This window comes from Nestor notabilis, unplaced genomic scaffold (genome assembly GCF_000696875.1).
Source record: "Nestor notabilis isolate BGI_N333 unplaced genomic scaffold, ASM69687v1 scaffold19657, whole genome shotgun sequence".
In the NCBI taxonomy this organism is placed as follows: Eukaryota; Metazoa; Chordata; class Aves; order Psittaciformes; family Psittacidae; genus Nestor; species Nestor notabilis.
Genome location: NW_009937139.1, coordinates 93,898 through 109,743, shown reverse-complemented (window position 1 = coordinate 109,743; position 15,846 = coordinate 93,898). Strand labels below are relative to the sequence as shown.

The 15,846-nt window shown below is 38.0% G+C and overlaps 1 protein-coding gene across 1 annotated transcript in view; it reads right to left on the bottom strand.

Moving 5' to 3' along the window:
* Positions 1-2,226: 2,226 nt before the first annotated feature.
* Positions 2,227-15,846, bottom strand: part of ARHGAP21 (Rho GTPase activating protein 21) — a 63,147-nt gene continuing 49,527 nt past the window's right edge. Inside the window, 17 exon segments of the mRNA XM_010018685.1 lie at positions 2,227-4,185; positions 4,942-4,973; positions 6,763-6,868; positions 7,187-7,228; positions 7,429-7,554; positions 9,529-9,618; positions 9,702-9,775; positions 10,280-10,358; positions 10,466-10,621; positions 10,716-10,864; positions 12,376-12,524; positions 12,606-12,670; positions 13,729-14,013; positions 14,776-14,901; positions 15,367-15,403; positions 15,494-15,596; positions 15,746-15,846. The exon segment at positions 15,746-15,846 is cut by the window's right edge and continues 29 nt beyond it. Of these exon segments, the coding sequence (XP_010016987.1) occupies positions 2,452-4,185; positions 4,942-4,973; positions 6,763-6,868; positions 7,187-7,228; positions 7,429-7,554; positions 9,529-9,618; positions 9,702-9,775; positions 10,280-10,358; positions 10,466-10,621; positions 10,716-10,864; positions 12,376-12,524; positions 12,606-12,670; positions 13,729-14,013; positions 14,776-14,901; positions 15,367-15,403; positions 15,494-15,596; positions 15,746-15,846 (3,454 nt within the window). The 3' untranslated portion in view covers positions 2,227-2,451.

The following is a 15,846-nucleotide window of genomic DNA, read 5'->3' as shown; positions in this document are numbered from 1 at the left end:
CCCTCCCTCCCTCCCACTCTGCCTGCCCCTTTATCTCTCCCAAGACTTGATGTACATGGCAAGGGCAAGGCGTAATCCCCTTTCTTACACCCCCATGGATGTCCCTGACTTCTCTCACACCTCAGGCAACTGCTCTGCAGCTTCCATCCTGCCAGTGCAGCAGCAGCAGACACCACGGAGGCTGCAGAGGCCTGAAATTTGTCCCTGTAGCACTGTCAGCCAACACAGTTCCTGTTTTGTGCACGTTTCCTGGTTTTTCCAAAGATCTTGTGCTCTACTCCAGTCAATACATTAAAGGTTTATGTTCTCAAGCCTGAGAGTTGGCTGCCATGCACCTAGATTCAGGAGTTAAAATCATTCACTATCTATAAACACAACAGAGTGAAAATTAACTTGATCCCTCAAAACGGCTGTCGGATCAGAATGCAGACCCCCAGGACCCGCTATGTACCACTCACTGTTAAGTGTACTGCTTCACTGAGAACACTTCTGCGCCCTGCTCTGGATGCTCAGCACACACGAACAAGCTTCCGAGACTAATGATGGCACGAAATACACCTCCAGTAAATACGATGTGCTGATGAACAGCAGTACAGAGGCATCACACCACCGTATTCTGAAATCCCTTATTCAAATACACTTTACTCTTAGGACTGCAGCAAGAATCATCATTAGTCTGTGTTCCACAAATCATCCCCATCCTTCCTCACACTGCAGACAGTCACACTGCTAATGCCCCAGCTTCCTGTTTGCTCAGGTGGGAGGGAGAGACGTTCTAGTTTGCAAGAAGACCACAACAACATGACTCATCTTGATGTGATGCACACAATTATGTGGTGAGAACTGCCACAGATCTCAGCTGCTGTATCCGACGCTTTCCTTCACAGCCCATTTTTATAATGGTTTCTCACAAGGATCAAAACCACAGCAGATGAAAGCATGCAACTGTTACAGTCACTGTGGAAACAAACAAAGCCTGCTTAAAATCTTGTCATCCTACACATCCTGGTTACTTTAATTCCTTCTCTTACCAGTTAACAAACACATGCATAAATTTTTTCTGTGCTCATGATTTTCATTGCTTATTTATTATTGATAAGGGTTTAATCCTCTACCAAGTGACAGTGCGAGACATGGGAATACCCCAAGTGATGAAGAGCTGCTTTGTTTTCCAACAGGTGTGCAAGAAAATACAAGGGAAAAATATAACTGGTATCAAGTTCACACAGAGAAGGGTTTTAGGCTAGAAACTCACCTTCATAGCTAAAACTATAAAATGTCTTAGACCCATCCTACAGTGTTCTTTTGACTGGTGGATACTGGTACTCCCTTGTTACGACTTGGGGACAATTACGGACATGTTTATGGGCAAAACGCACATCGACCAACTTGCTACATACCTTAGAATCAGATTATATATCAAGACGAAAATACTTAACCCGGTGAAGTGTCTCTCGGATGCCAACCTCCACAGCCTTGTCCCACAAACAAGAGGCTTTAAAGAGAAGCGCCAGGAGCCACAGCCGGTTCTGTGATCTCGAGAGCAGCTGCTGACCGCAACTTGTAACTGCTTGTTAGAATGAATTCACATCATGCAAAGAGTCACCAAAACAATTTTATTTCCAGTGTTTAAGTGGGTATGCACACAGGCATGATACAGGTTTGGATTCATTAGGTCTTCATGCAGAATTATATTCTCGATAAAAGAAACCAGTTCCATCCAGTATCCACTATCTACACGCCTATGTTACAACATTTATATCAAATCTGGTATCTGAAGAAAAGATACACATGTAATATGTACATTTAAGTTACTTATTTTACAGAAAGATTAAAAATTCAAGTCACATAAAACTCAAAATCTGTATTAAAATTGGAAATATAAAACTCCAATATTTACTGGAATGCCTAAGGAATGGAAGCTCTGTAGCCACCTGTGTTAACATTTGTAAAATGTCATGAAACTCGTTAACAGTAAAACGCATCCATTTGTTTGTAATAAGTTTCTCTAATTTAACAATATGGCACCCTAACAAACCAAATGAATTTATGATGAGGCACTTGTTAGTGACTAAACCAAAAGAACAATTTTTCTGCATACTAATGCCAGACCAACTCTCAGTCAGAAAACCATGTATACTCTACACAGCATGTTGCATCAGATGCTTTGTTCAACATTTGTATGCAGCCATCAAATATACTTTTTCTTAAAATATATATATATATACTTTAACTTTAGTGTTCTTCTGGCTGTGGTAATGCACTGTGAAGACGTTCCACAGAGCATATTGATGAAACCAGCCCAAATGAAGGCTGCATAACAACAACAGTACAGGAAAATATATATATATATATATGTACACACACACACACACACACACACACACACACAGTTACTGGGAAGTGTAACAGTAAGTTAATGAATTGCTGTAGTGGACATATCTCCCCATTTCAAAGATACTGGTAGAATCGAGATCTAACCACTTGGGCCCCAGACAGTTTATGAGGATGGGCATCAACTGCTGGGCTGAAGTTGTTTTTGTTCACGTTCTGATAATTTTCACCATTTACCTGGTCTGGTGGTGGAAATGGTCCCGAAGGTGGTGTTCTGTTAATTAAAGTCAAGCTGCTGGAAGAACTGCCTTCGTCTGCCTGCATCTCTGCAGACAAAGGCAGATCTACCTTTGATGCATCTGCTAAGCTAGTGTTCTCAAGTCTGGGCTTTCCAGTTTCACCCGTATTAAGGTCGGTTGTGCTAGTGCGTAAACGTTCTCGTGCAAGCCAGTCTGAGATCGAGAGGTCCTGCGCTGGACATTTTGGCTTCAACCGATTCACAGCTGAAAGCTCAGATTCTCTCTCTCTACTCTGACTTGGCTCTTGAGCTTTCCAAGCATTCAGGACACTTATTTCAGCGAAATCCCTCTGTCCTCCAAGTGTATGCCTTCGCCTGATGTTTTTTCTCTTTGCGGTCTCTGCAGAGTTAGCTTTTTGATTCCCAACTCCAAACATGTCATCTGCAGATGATTTGAGTCGCAGCTTTAACCTATCTGTAATTTTAAGTTTCCAGGTAGGTTCTTGTTTGTCAGCTTCACTTCTGGCTGACGCAGCTAAACTGCTTGTTGATCTTCCTTTTTTCATTATGTCAAACATTTTGGTCACAGTAGGCAAGTCCTTCTCACTCTTCGCATCTCCTGAACACTCACTGTCTGTTTTGTGCCGTGCAGACTTTCTCCTAGACAGTGTATCACATTCAATAAGTTTGTGTGAGCTGAAAAGTCTGCGACTCTCTAACTTTGGTGTTGAACTTCCCTCAGTACAACTTACTTCGCTTTCTTCAGAGTTCCTCCGACTGGTCTTTACCACTTCTGCAACTTTCCCCTTGGACAGCCTTTCAGCAGCAGCACTGGTGGCAAAGACAGGGAAGTCACTTTCACTGTCCGTCTCCATAGGACGCCCTTCACTGATCAATTCACTTCTTTCATCATCAGCATCTTCTCCCTTGCTTTCTGTCACTGACTGTACCTCAGGGCTCAGCATACTGGCATCCAAACCAGTTAGACACATAGTAGATGAAGTAGTTGAATAATCTGAGGTGATCGAACTGACATCAGCTGCTAAAAACTCATTGTGTTTAACTTCAGGGCTGGTTACTTTTTTGCATGAGTATCTGTGCTGGGAAGCCTGGGAGGAAGTGCTTAGCATAGTGCCAGAGTCAGACACCGTCTCCTCAACCTGGGAAGAAGATTGTGAAATAGGCATTTTTGGATTATTCTTCTGTGTGGTTTGCAGACAGCTAAGATTCGATGATTTTGTACATTTCTCATGGTAAGGCAGTGAAGGTTCCTCCGACAGGATACTTTCTTTCTTTAATGACTTCTTTTCGTCCTTTACAACATTCACATCTTTTTTACTGCTGTTCTCTTTTTCCTTCAGGACAAACATCCTCTGTTTTCTCCCTATGTCTCGCTCTCTTTCATATTCCCCTTTAGCTATGTCCTCTTTTGTCGTGTCACCACGAGATTGTTCTGCAAGCTCCTTCTTGAAAAACACATTATCGAGCTCATCCTCTGAACTGCTTGGTTGCGGTTTCTCTTTTGTTTTTTTCCGCTTGCGACTAGCTGCTGCAAAAATGGAGGACACAAGCAGTTCCTTGCTATACTGATCCTTTCCAGAACCCCAAGAACCCTGTTAAAGAGAAAGGAAAGGGAGAGGGCATAATTAGAAATCACAAAGAAACATCTGTTAGCCTGAGCTTAGTGAAAACACATCCCAAGTTTCACAGCAGATAGCGTGTCTTTATTCAGGAAGTACTTCCATGCTCTTTCAGTAGTCTACATGACATTGCCCAAGAAGTAAATTTTCTTCCTGAGAATTCCACTTTTTATCTGAATCCCTTCAACTTAATGAAGACTAGTTTGTATATACAGAGCTATGAAGTTTTTGACAGACTAATAAAGTGGGCTCCATCACAGGAAGACAACCTTTTCATGACTTGTTTGCAACAGAAACTGCTTCCTGTAAGAGGAGGAGCTACTGCCTCTGAGGAAGGAAAAGCTAAATTCTACATAAACTTTTCTCAGCGAAATAGCAAAAAACAAATACTGTCTGGGAGTAAGTAGTATGCTAACGATGACAGGGAACATGCTATACACATTTATCCCTACTAAACGAGATGCAGAAATAAGAGTTCGCAATTGCAAGAGTATGGAACAAAGCTGTTTATGTGTGCAGCTGATTGCTCTGGCAGATGCAGCTAACTGCAAAGAAGTCATACTCCTCTAATGTAACACTTCAAAATTATTTGATGAGAAAACAGTATTATTACCACTTATTAAAAAAAAACCCCCACATAAGCTCTGTATTGCACCTGCATATAAGTGGTGCAGTAAATATCTAACATTTCAGAAGCTTGTAACTACATAGTTTCACAAAATTATTTACCTTAGATTTTGCTGAGTCACTAGTAGCTGAATCTGTGGGAAAATTGAAAAAGACAATTCTGCTCAGTTCTGTGCAAATTTTTTGTTGTTGCTACAGACAATGCTGGACTTATGGAAAAAGACAAGCACAGAACAAAATGTGAAGCAAATAAAACCAGAACAGAGTGAATAGTCAGAGCTCACAAAGATGCAAGCTGCACCACAGAAAGCCACCGCCATGAAAGGATGCTGTGAATTGTAGGCAGAACCAGCTCAATGATAGGAATGGCAAAGGAGCCCTGTTCTTCTAAATAAAAAACAGAAATACTAATGTTTATTCAATGTTTTAAGTGTACAGCCTCTGCAAAACCGCAGCTGAGAGACATTTCCAAGATCATACTGTGTACTCTCCTGAGATTCAGGATACACAAAGCAAATTGAATGTCTTAGTACTGTTGGCTGCCCTAGGTACAAATTGTGATTCATGTAGTCATATTCTTTTTGTGAGTTTTTAAAGGAATTAGAATTAGATCGTATTTTGTGTGTAAGACCCCAATTACACATCTCTCTCCACCTCTGACTACGAATAGGCAAAATTGTACTTTTAAGTTGTCTGGATTTCAGCAGCTACCAGTTTTGTACTTTTCTGTAACAAGCGCTAATATGAAATGAAAAATGGACACCATAGTTTCACTGTCTCGCAAAACCCAAGATTATACAATTATAAAGGGGGTAGGAAGGGGCTAGCGCAATGACTAAAAAATATGAACTTGGATGTGTTCCACCTTTAGGGACTTTTTCCCTAGGAAGAAAGAGCTGAGCCCCCTGCCACACCCCTTTTTGACACATGGCTAATGCTTTATGACTAGAAAGACTGGTAGACCATACCATGCTATTTCTCCTCAGGGTCTGCTTCAGAGATAACAAGAAACAGCAGAAAAACTTTAAAAAAGTAGCATTGATCTGTTTAAAATACTCTTGAAAGAAAATTTACAGCACAGATCAACTTTTTTTTTGTTTAAATTTCCATTTACAAGAAACGGGGGTTTCTGCAGACAAGGCAGCTACAGTGTGGGCAACAGTCCTCCTTCTTCCTACAGTTCCAGCTGTCCATCAGTGACATCACAGAGTCCACTAATGACATCACCGTGTGATAGACTCCTCCCACTTCGCCTGTTACAACATCAGTATAAAGTGACTGTTTCAGTAACTGCTGGACAACCCTTTGAAAACTGAAACAAAAGCTAGAGACGAAGGGGTAACATTTGTGGGGTTCAACATGCTGGGTTAGTGCAACAGTATAGTGAAGGGAAGAAGGGAAAAAGTCACCAAAAAAGAGCCTGCAATGCTTGTCCTTAGCCACAAAAGAGGTTGGCATTTATAAACAGAAGGAAATCAGCTTTAGTATAGACATACTGCAACATACTTATTAAAGTGTCCATCACTTGACAAGAAAACATAACTCAATTTTTTGCATTCCTAACGTTGGGAAGGAGCAATATTAGAATACCACTGAAGATCAGTATTTCTGCCATCACAACAAACCACTTTACAGCAGCATATCTGCTTCACCTCACGATGATGATTGCATGGTTTACTGTGAATAAATAAAATAGTATGTGCAAGCCTCATATTTTAATGATTATATTCCTGTTAGACAAAGTTTTCCCAATTATTTCATGCATGATAAATCAACAATTCAAGTCTTTAAGAAGTGTTAATGATCTTTTGAAAAAAGAGAAAAACAGTTTATTAGTAAAAGAAAATAGGAAGAGAGAGTTACAGTGAGTTAACAGAGTAGGTTATTCTAGCCTATGGACTAACACTGTGCGGGCAGAGTTACCTGATACGTCTCCAGGAGATACTCCCGTTCTTCCAATGTTGGTGAGTAAATGATCTATGTTTGGCACTGGCTGAGATTCTACAGTGTTTTCCTCCTGAACTGCTGTCTATAGTTAATAAACAAAGATCTCTTCATCATCGTTTCACAAATAGTTCATTACGATTCAATAGCATTTAGAATAGCACAATTCACCTGAGGACACGCTTTCCTCACGTGCTCTTATTTTCCCGTTTTGCTTTATGTGTTTAAAACAAATGCATGATTGCGTTTTAAGAAATAAAAAAAATTAATTACTGCAAGGACTGCTTCTGAAGAGCAAACCATAGAGTGATGTAATAAGAAATACACAGACATTCTAGAGGCAGCAGAAGCAGATTCTAAACTAAGATCATTAGAGCACAAATATGTATGAGACAATACTTACAAGAGGTTCTTCAGCATCATCTTCTGTGAAAAACCAGTCATGCTACAATTTAAAATAAAAAAGGTGAAAACCCCACAGGAAACACAAAACCCAAATGTGGAACAATCAGACATGGACATTACTAAAAATTATAATCCTGGAGTTGTGCGGATAAATACCAGATCCAAACTGGCCCAATGAGAGAAAAGCTGGTCGATCTGTGTACAAACTTAGTTTGTAAATAATGAAATGCATCCACTTACTTTTTGAATGAGTGTTTCTACAATTTTATATTGGTCTGGCATGTGCGTAACCATGTGTGTCATGTTATCATCAGATGTCCTCACAAGTGTTGGACCAAATACTATTGCCAGGTTTCTTGGTTCCATCTAAGAAATGAAATATTTCCACATCATACATTTATAATGAGAAAATACAATAATATGGGCTAAGTACATTAATATAACACTATTAATATATCTGAGAACCATTTTAAGTAAGGATGAAGAAAAGGTTTTTAAAAACACATTACTGACTCAGGTATCATGTTACACTACACTAAACGTCTCTTACACATAGCTGCAATAAATGCTTCCAATGCTTTCACGTTTCTGCAATTTAGAATTCGACCTTCCTTAACCCATTGCAAGTAAATAGCTCCACAAGCACAGAGAAATCAAGAACTCGGAAATATTTTTCACACTTTCAGGAGGACGCTTTTTTTAGTCCCATAAAGACTGTTTGTTTTGTTTAGAAACACTGATGTTTTAAGATTATTACTTTTTTTATATAAAAAGGCACTGGCACTCCCCTGGGGGTGTTTTTTCCTCCTGAAAATGTTTACATGAGACACAAAAAAACTGAGCTGGTAATCAAATGCTGTGTTGTGTTTACTGACAAAGAACTCATTCAACTTGCATCCACTTTGGAGGAGGCGGCAGCAACCAACATCATACACCCAACCCAGCCATTCATGAGACAGACTCAGAGTTATGCGATCATGTCACAACACTGATCATCCACTTAGTTCACTTTTAACGTTACATCTCTGACAAATAATTCCAAGAAAGCATCAACAGAATACTTACCTTCTATTTTTGCTTACTCCTCTGACATTGTTTACTGTTGTGACATAGAATAGACCAACAACATACAGGAGGCAACGTCCTTGTGCCTTCCTTCGTTATCAGAAGGAAGCTGCAAATGTGACACAAGCCCCTAATGCTCACTTTGACTTGAATTATGGCCTTTGACAAGTCATATAATTATAGTATCACCTCGCCTATCTAGCCTTATATATTCTATAATCTTAACGTTATTTAAACACTTATACAACAGCTCACCAAAACCATAAAATGATAAATAAAATGTTTGCTTTAGGCATTACACTTAAAAATTACATTTACTATCATTTCCTTATAATGGCAGCTATAATTCCAGTAAAGGTTATAATTTGTTAAAGATTTTGTTACATACACACCTCCATATTTTTATTTCCTATTTAGCTAGAAGGTATCATTTGCAGAACTGATGTTGGAACCTGCCATATTCATTTTGAGGCATCTTCTGATATTTTAAATGATTTAAGATGGGCCATAGGTTTTCTATATAGCATCAATCACATCAATTTCCTTTCTGTACCCTGCACATTGGTAGCCATGTCACCTGCTCTCAGGCAAGCATTCATAAGCACACTCATATTGTGCACAACTTTGCATTCAGCTACCCCTCCCTGAGCGCTAAAGAAAGGGGATACTATTCTTTGCATTTACTGTAGGATTATAGCATGCAAACTCTTCCCCATCCCATGGAAATGACAAAAAGCTATTCTTAGTAGTGGACTAAGACCCCAGAAGGGTGAATTACCACCCTTTATACAATGAATTTTCTTTCATAAAACCAGCCAAACCAGCATCTACAGCGTTACCAAATACTTGAGTAATTACAGCAAGTCCTAGTCTTAAAAATTACTCAAGTGTGCAGAAAGCCAAGCTTCACGCAAAGCTGGTACAACAGCCTCTGTCAACAGGTTCATTGAGGTCACAGACATTCACCTGTGTCCTGCCCAGGCACGTTCTATTGGTGTCTACTTGGGATTACATGAGAATTACAGACTTGGGATAGAGTTAGGATCTAGGCAGTTATTCAAACAAGAATAAACACCAGCTTGAATAAATTTAATTCACACTAAACAAGCGCTTATTTTTCAGGAGTCCTTAGTCTAACCCAAAAATCAACTCAACACAGCAAAGGTCTTAATCTTATCTTCAAAAATAAATTACCAGCTTAGTAGAAATAATCCTGCACAAACCCCTTAATGAATGAAATAAAGCAAAATACATTATACTTTTGTTTCTGGATACCTTGTTCTTTTCTGAGTTCTCTGCTACTGTCTTCAGGTGTGCAGAAAGGAACTTGAGAGTCTCATAATGATGTTCAGGTAAATCATGAATCTGAAACAAACAATTACTATTCAGAACACTAAATATTTAATGCTAATTTTTTAGTGCACCTACAACACATGACTTCAACTTACCAGTCTCTTCAGTGTTTTGAGACGCTCAACAGGATCTTCTTTTCTATTGGCATCTATAAAATCTGCATATTTATCTGTTAAAGAAAACAGAAATTAATCATATGTAAGCATATATATATGTGCATATGTATGTGTATATGTATATATATATGCATATAGACCACCAGCCCCCTTTCCCCCAAGAATAGAAGTAACACAAAGAGACATATGAATGGCCTTTGCAAGTCATGAATCGGCCCATTAGACTGTATATAATTTATGATGACGGGGGGGGGGGGGGGGGGGGGGGCGGATAGCTTTCATAGAATACTGCAACAGTAAAATTGCAAATTTTACTCAAGGTTTGGTTTTTTTTTCCAAATTCATAATTCCTTCACCATCAGAGAAATTCTATTTACAGCTCTCATTTTTAAGTTCTATAATCACTATGACTCCCTGTTCTTTAACCAGGAAAGGGGCCTTTATTAGAGGATTCCACTGGATATTCTCTCAAACCATCTGAAAGTTGTAAGACACCTGGTTCAATGGTAATTCCTAAATGTAAACAACAATGTAAAAACGTAACATAAACAACTTACCATTGGTAAAAAGGGGTTCTGGGAGCTTTCTGAAGAACGACTTCAGCAAACTGCTTATCACATTCAAGTCTCGCCATTTCTACACATTTAGAAGAAAAGGACAGACATGCTTTATATTTCTATAATCACAACACAACCAGAAGTCTTTGGCAGTTCAACCTGGAAATACTGTGATCTAAGACTTACATCATCATGAACATCAATGTCGGTCATTCCTTTGTTGAGCTCTTCTTGCATACTTGAGATGGCAGCATTATTTCCAGGAACTCTGTAGATACCTGTGTACTCAAGACCTCTTTCTTCAACCAGTTTGCAGCATATATCAACAATCAGTGGGATATACTGAAGAAAAAGAAAAGTCATATATACATTTTAAAGTAATTCATACAAAAAATATTTTAAAGTCACAATGGGAAGCAAAATTGTCCTTCCATACTTTGTTGGTATGAGCTGGGGGGCAGTCATCTAGTCTAACACCAAATGTTCCTACGGCAGATGGCTTCTTTTCAAATGTCTTCCTCATAATGCTTGGAATGCCTTTTCTCCACGTTCCCTTGTCCTTTGGTGGGCTTGTCTCATCTTTTTGTTGTCAGTATAATGCAAACAAAAAAATAAAACAGGAAAATAAGAACATTTAAGTCACAAAAACTACTGTGAATACAGGTTAACAGATTTTCAAAGACCAAGTGACATCTACTGCATTTTGACCTCTTTCACTGGCCTGGCTTCTTGCAAGACATAACTAAACATTTGTCTGCCTTAAACATACCTTCTTTTTTCTATTCTGTGATTAGAAAGATTGAACATACCCACACTCCAGATTTAGAAAAGCAAGCAGCTGGATGGGGCTGTGGAATTCCATTATTTTAAGACTAAAGGTACATAAATCGAATTAAAAGCACACTACAATCTACATTTAGTAAAGGAAGTCTCTACTAATCACAGCTCTGCACAAAATACCTATGACTATACAGCCATGCTCACAGCTGCGCAGACCACTCAAGAAATTACCAGATTTTAGTCACTCCTAAATAATTCCAAACAGGACTCAAACACTTAAAAGTATTACCTGTCCAAAAGTCAGATAAAAAGTTCAGTCACTCCGTTCACCTCTCCTATATAATTCATGCAGCAAATGACAAATCGTATTTATTCCATACTACAAGTCACCTATACAACAGTACTTCCTTCTTATTCAACTATTTCTGGAAACATTCTTTCAGAAGACTTGACATTTATTTAACATCTGCAATTTAGATACATGATCTGTAGCACAGCAGGAGCAAAGGGACATTTGTTGGTAAATAAAACAGAATTCACTCACAGCTTACATTCAAGACTGAATTGTTTAAAAGTGGTTCATCAAAAGTGACTGCTCAGCCAGTTGCATGAATGTGTATGCAACATCCTTATGAGAACAGTCTGATCAGAAATACGATCCATTTACACATTTGGAGAAAGAAAAAAAGGTAGCTTGTGATATTACTTGATGGAGTTCAGTGACTGATTTAAGTTTGCAGTGCCAGCTTATCAGAACTTAAGTTTTTCGGACTTAGCAGGCATTAATTTTGTTCTGGAAAAAACAGTAATAGCTTCACATCTGTATTTTAAAGATTAAGACCAAAAAATATGTTTGTCTCTACTTCTAAAACGCTTCAGTAAAAAACTTCGGTTTCTTAACAGCGTATTTAAAATACGAGTTTAACTTGTCACTTCCAAGTGAGCTGGAGGCAAAAGTATGAACTACACATAAAATTATTTCCAAAGCTTGGCAAAGTTTCGGTCACAAGAAGCATTATGCCTGTAATGTATTGCTAACACTACATAATGCTGTAGGAAAAAAACCCCAAAACCTTCTTGGAGAGGACTGAAATAAAAAGCTTTAGCGATGTGAAAAGACCTAAAATACATCTAAGATAATATCTAAATTAAGTAGTTACAAGAAATGAGTGATTATAGCTGCAGCTTAAAAAAAAAACTGGTTAATACTTGGCTTGCATCTGTATATTCATGAGTTTGAAAAAACTGAGAAGGACACCTCCATAGCCTCACACTGGGGCTATAAGGAACTAAAGAAATACACAAAACATACAGACCTTTAGTGACGATCTTCCTTTCCGACTCATCCTTAGGAGAATGTGGACTCTGGGTTCTCTGTTCTGCTTTAGTTCCAAGCAGAGTCTGTCGGATACTTAGACTCTGGCGAGGTGTTTTGGGAGATGGCTCTGTTTTGCTGCTTGAAGAACTGAAACAAGATATATTACTTCAGCAAAAAAAACTAGGTAAGAAGACTACAAAAATTACTAGCAGTATATAATTCACCTACCTCATCATTGTACTGTATTCTTTAATCCTCCGACTAATTAGATCTCTACTTGTGACACCAGTGTCCTATAAAACAAATTGGGATCTACTTTACAATCTTGTAAAAGACAACAAATATTTTTTACTTTCAGAATACAATTAACTCTTCCTGTCACCAGGCCGCATATGAAACATTAACATTTTAGTACAGTTTAAAAAAATCACACAGTCCTTGAGAACATTTAAAAATCACGAGGAAAACTAAAGTGAGTGATTACAAATTAAATGCTGCTATATAGACTTGTTTCACAGCAATACAAACCGATTAAATCCTGATTAAATTGAAAGTAAGTTTAAACAGAAAACAAACATGCAAGTCAACACACCCTAATACTCTGAAAAATACAGTCCTATGCGCACATGGTACTTTTATAACCAATTCCTGTTACACATAAAGGTGAAACGATCATGAATTAACATGCACTTTCACTCATCTGTCAAATCATGTTTATTAAGCAATTATACTTTGGAAGATTATTTCATATCTGAGCAATGTGCATGACCACAGACATGAAAATACTTCTCTGTAGCTCATCACTGAAATGAAAATTCACTGAGGACAATACTGGGACAGATACTGATACGCTATGTACAATAGTATATGTTTGTCTTTTAGAATTTGCATTAACATTTAATTCATAGAAGTATCAACATTTAATCACAGACACAGGCACCCTTCAAGTTTTGCTTTTTAACTACTAAGAAACTTGTCATACTGTGCCACTTCACACGCCACTTCGCAATGTTCTGAAGACAGAACACACTGGTTCTAATCCTGCAATTATCTTCTAAAAAGATTAGAGATTTTTGACAGATCAGTTTAATATCCACTGTATCTTTAGTCAAAACAGCAACAACATTAATCCATTTATTTCAAAAGTCAGTTCTCTGATTGCGAGTATGTCAGGCTTTTTTAAACTCTATCTACTCATTCACCTTGCCTTTCTTGTATGTTCCTGTACCCATTTTTGTCTTTATTATTTAATTGCAGATTGTTTCTTTTGTTGAAATATTAATTACAAGAAAATACAATCAATTTTTAATTAAAAGACAAGAACTATTGCTTTTGCATTATATATGATTACCTCATCATTTAAGTTACTGTTGTCTTGTATTGCTTTAATCCATGCTAGCATATTATCTCTGTCCTCAGCTTGAAACAGATACTCGCAGTCTGATGTCGTGAGTCTAAATACATTTTTCCTCTTGGTTTCACAGTATGAGATGTCTATCAAACAAGCATTGATGCTGATAGGTTGTTCTTCTTCAGACAGGGTCACTTGCTCCTTTTTATCCTTGTACAAATAAAGTGAATGACCTCGAAGAACAACATACAACTGCTTCCATGGCCGAATGCTTCCACCAACTCGCTGAAAAACATCAACGGATATTTTAGTTTGCTTATTTATTACAATGAATGTTTCTGGATTACAAAAAGTAACTCCAAAAGTTTTAAAAAGACACACCACCTACCTATACCATTCTTAGGAATGGCCTGTGGAAAGACTACTCAAAAGTGGGATTCACTAACTGCTCTCCATTAGAGAAGTGAACTGCCCTGCACTCCCGGATTGCCCATTAAGTGTGTGTTCATGTATACATAGCAAGAAACAGAATGTGACTCACAAAGGCATCAATACAAAATATTAATTTTGTAAATTAAAAGGAAAAATATTTAGTGGACTCTTGCCCAATTCAGACTCACATCCACACACCACTGCAATTTGTGTCTCCAGTTTTCTTTAAGTGGTAGCATACACTCATGCAGAAGGTTAATTTGAACTCAACTCCACAACGTTCACAAAAATTACAACTTTTTTCATCATTAGCAAAGAGGGAAAAATGACCAGAAACTATAATCAAAGGACTGATTCTGAATATTTAATTAGTCATTAGTTTGCTTCACAGGTGCTTTGAAATGTAGAATTAAGACAATTTATAAAGCAATCTTTAAAAGCAGATTCACTAAAGTCAATGTTCTAACAGGTCTAAAATTTTATTAGTCTTATTGATGCTCACATCCCCAAAAAATTATTAAAAAAGCAAACCAGGAAGACTTCCAGTTTCTTATCTTAGTGTTTCACCAGCTTAGTATTTGTGCTAGGTTAAAAAACCCCAACCATGACAGGTACCTTCCCTTTGTCTGTAACAAGCTGACGAAAATGGAGCCATCCTTCCTTGGAGGCATCACCAAAGACCTCTGAAGAAGAATCTTTTCGGGAACCAGAGTCTTCTGAAGATTTCTGGCTGTCTGGGACCTGAAGAAAACATCACAGAAAGAACTCCACAGTGTACTTCTGAACAGATTTCTTTACATTCAAAACGTTTCTCACTTTAAAAATGCCCCTAGGAATATTCTCCCGGGAAAATACAATGTCTGAAGTTTCCATGCAACAATAGTGGCCTTACACATCCCCAGAACACTTTGAGAAGGAGTCTTAGACTCTCATTAGCAAGTTTTTACAAAAGCATGCCATAGATACGCTTTGTTTACAGAAGCTGAGGAAAATGAAATCAAGGATCGTGTGGTGAGCCTAGGAAAGAAAGAGACCATGTTTACTTACGTTATGCACACAGCATGAACAATTTGATGAGTAGCAATTCCAATAAGCTTCATGCCTGTGTTTAACACATCACTTTGTATAACAGTGGTGTGCAATTCATACAACTTATCACAGCAGTATGTGTAATTCTTAGGAGTTATTATATACATATTTACCTACCTTAATCCCCTTTAAACTAGATACATGCTTAATGGATCTGTTGGGAGAAAAACAAATGTTAAAATGAGATTTTGTACACTTTAAAAATGAGATCTCCAAATTAACTGCTATTTTTTCATCAACTCACGATTTCCCTTCTTCTCTGTAGTCATCCAGTCCTTCATCATATGACTTTGATCTCTCTGTTTTTGCGGCAGGCTGGCTATCCAGGACACTAGGCCGGATGGATTCTAAAACAAATAGGTATTTTGGCATATATGCCATATATTTTGGCACATTTCTGCAATATTTTTCAAGCAATAAAGAATATACAATTTTAACTCCTCCAGAGAATAAAAGGAAAAAGTTGCATGAGAAAGAAAAGGAAATCAACGCTCACCATGATCATGTGAAAGCTGTCGCCGAATTAAAGGGATTGGAGATGCGGGACTGGGAGGAACAGTTGTTACAGCTGGTGCTTGAGAAGCAGATGCAGAAATG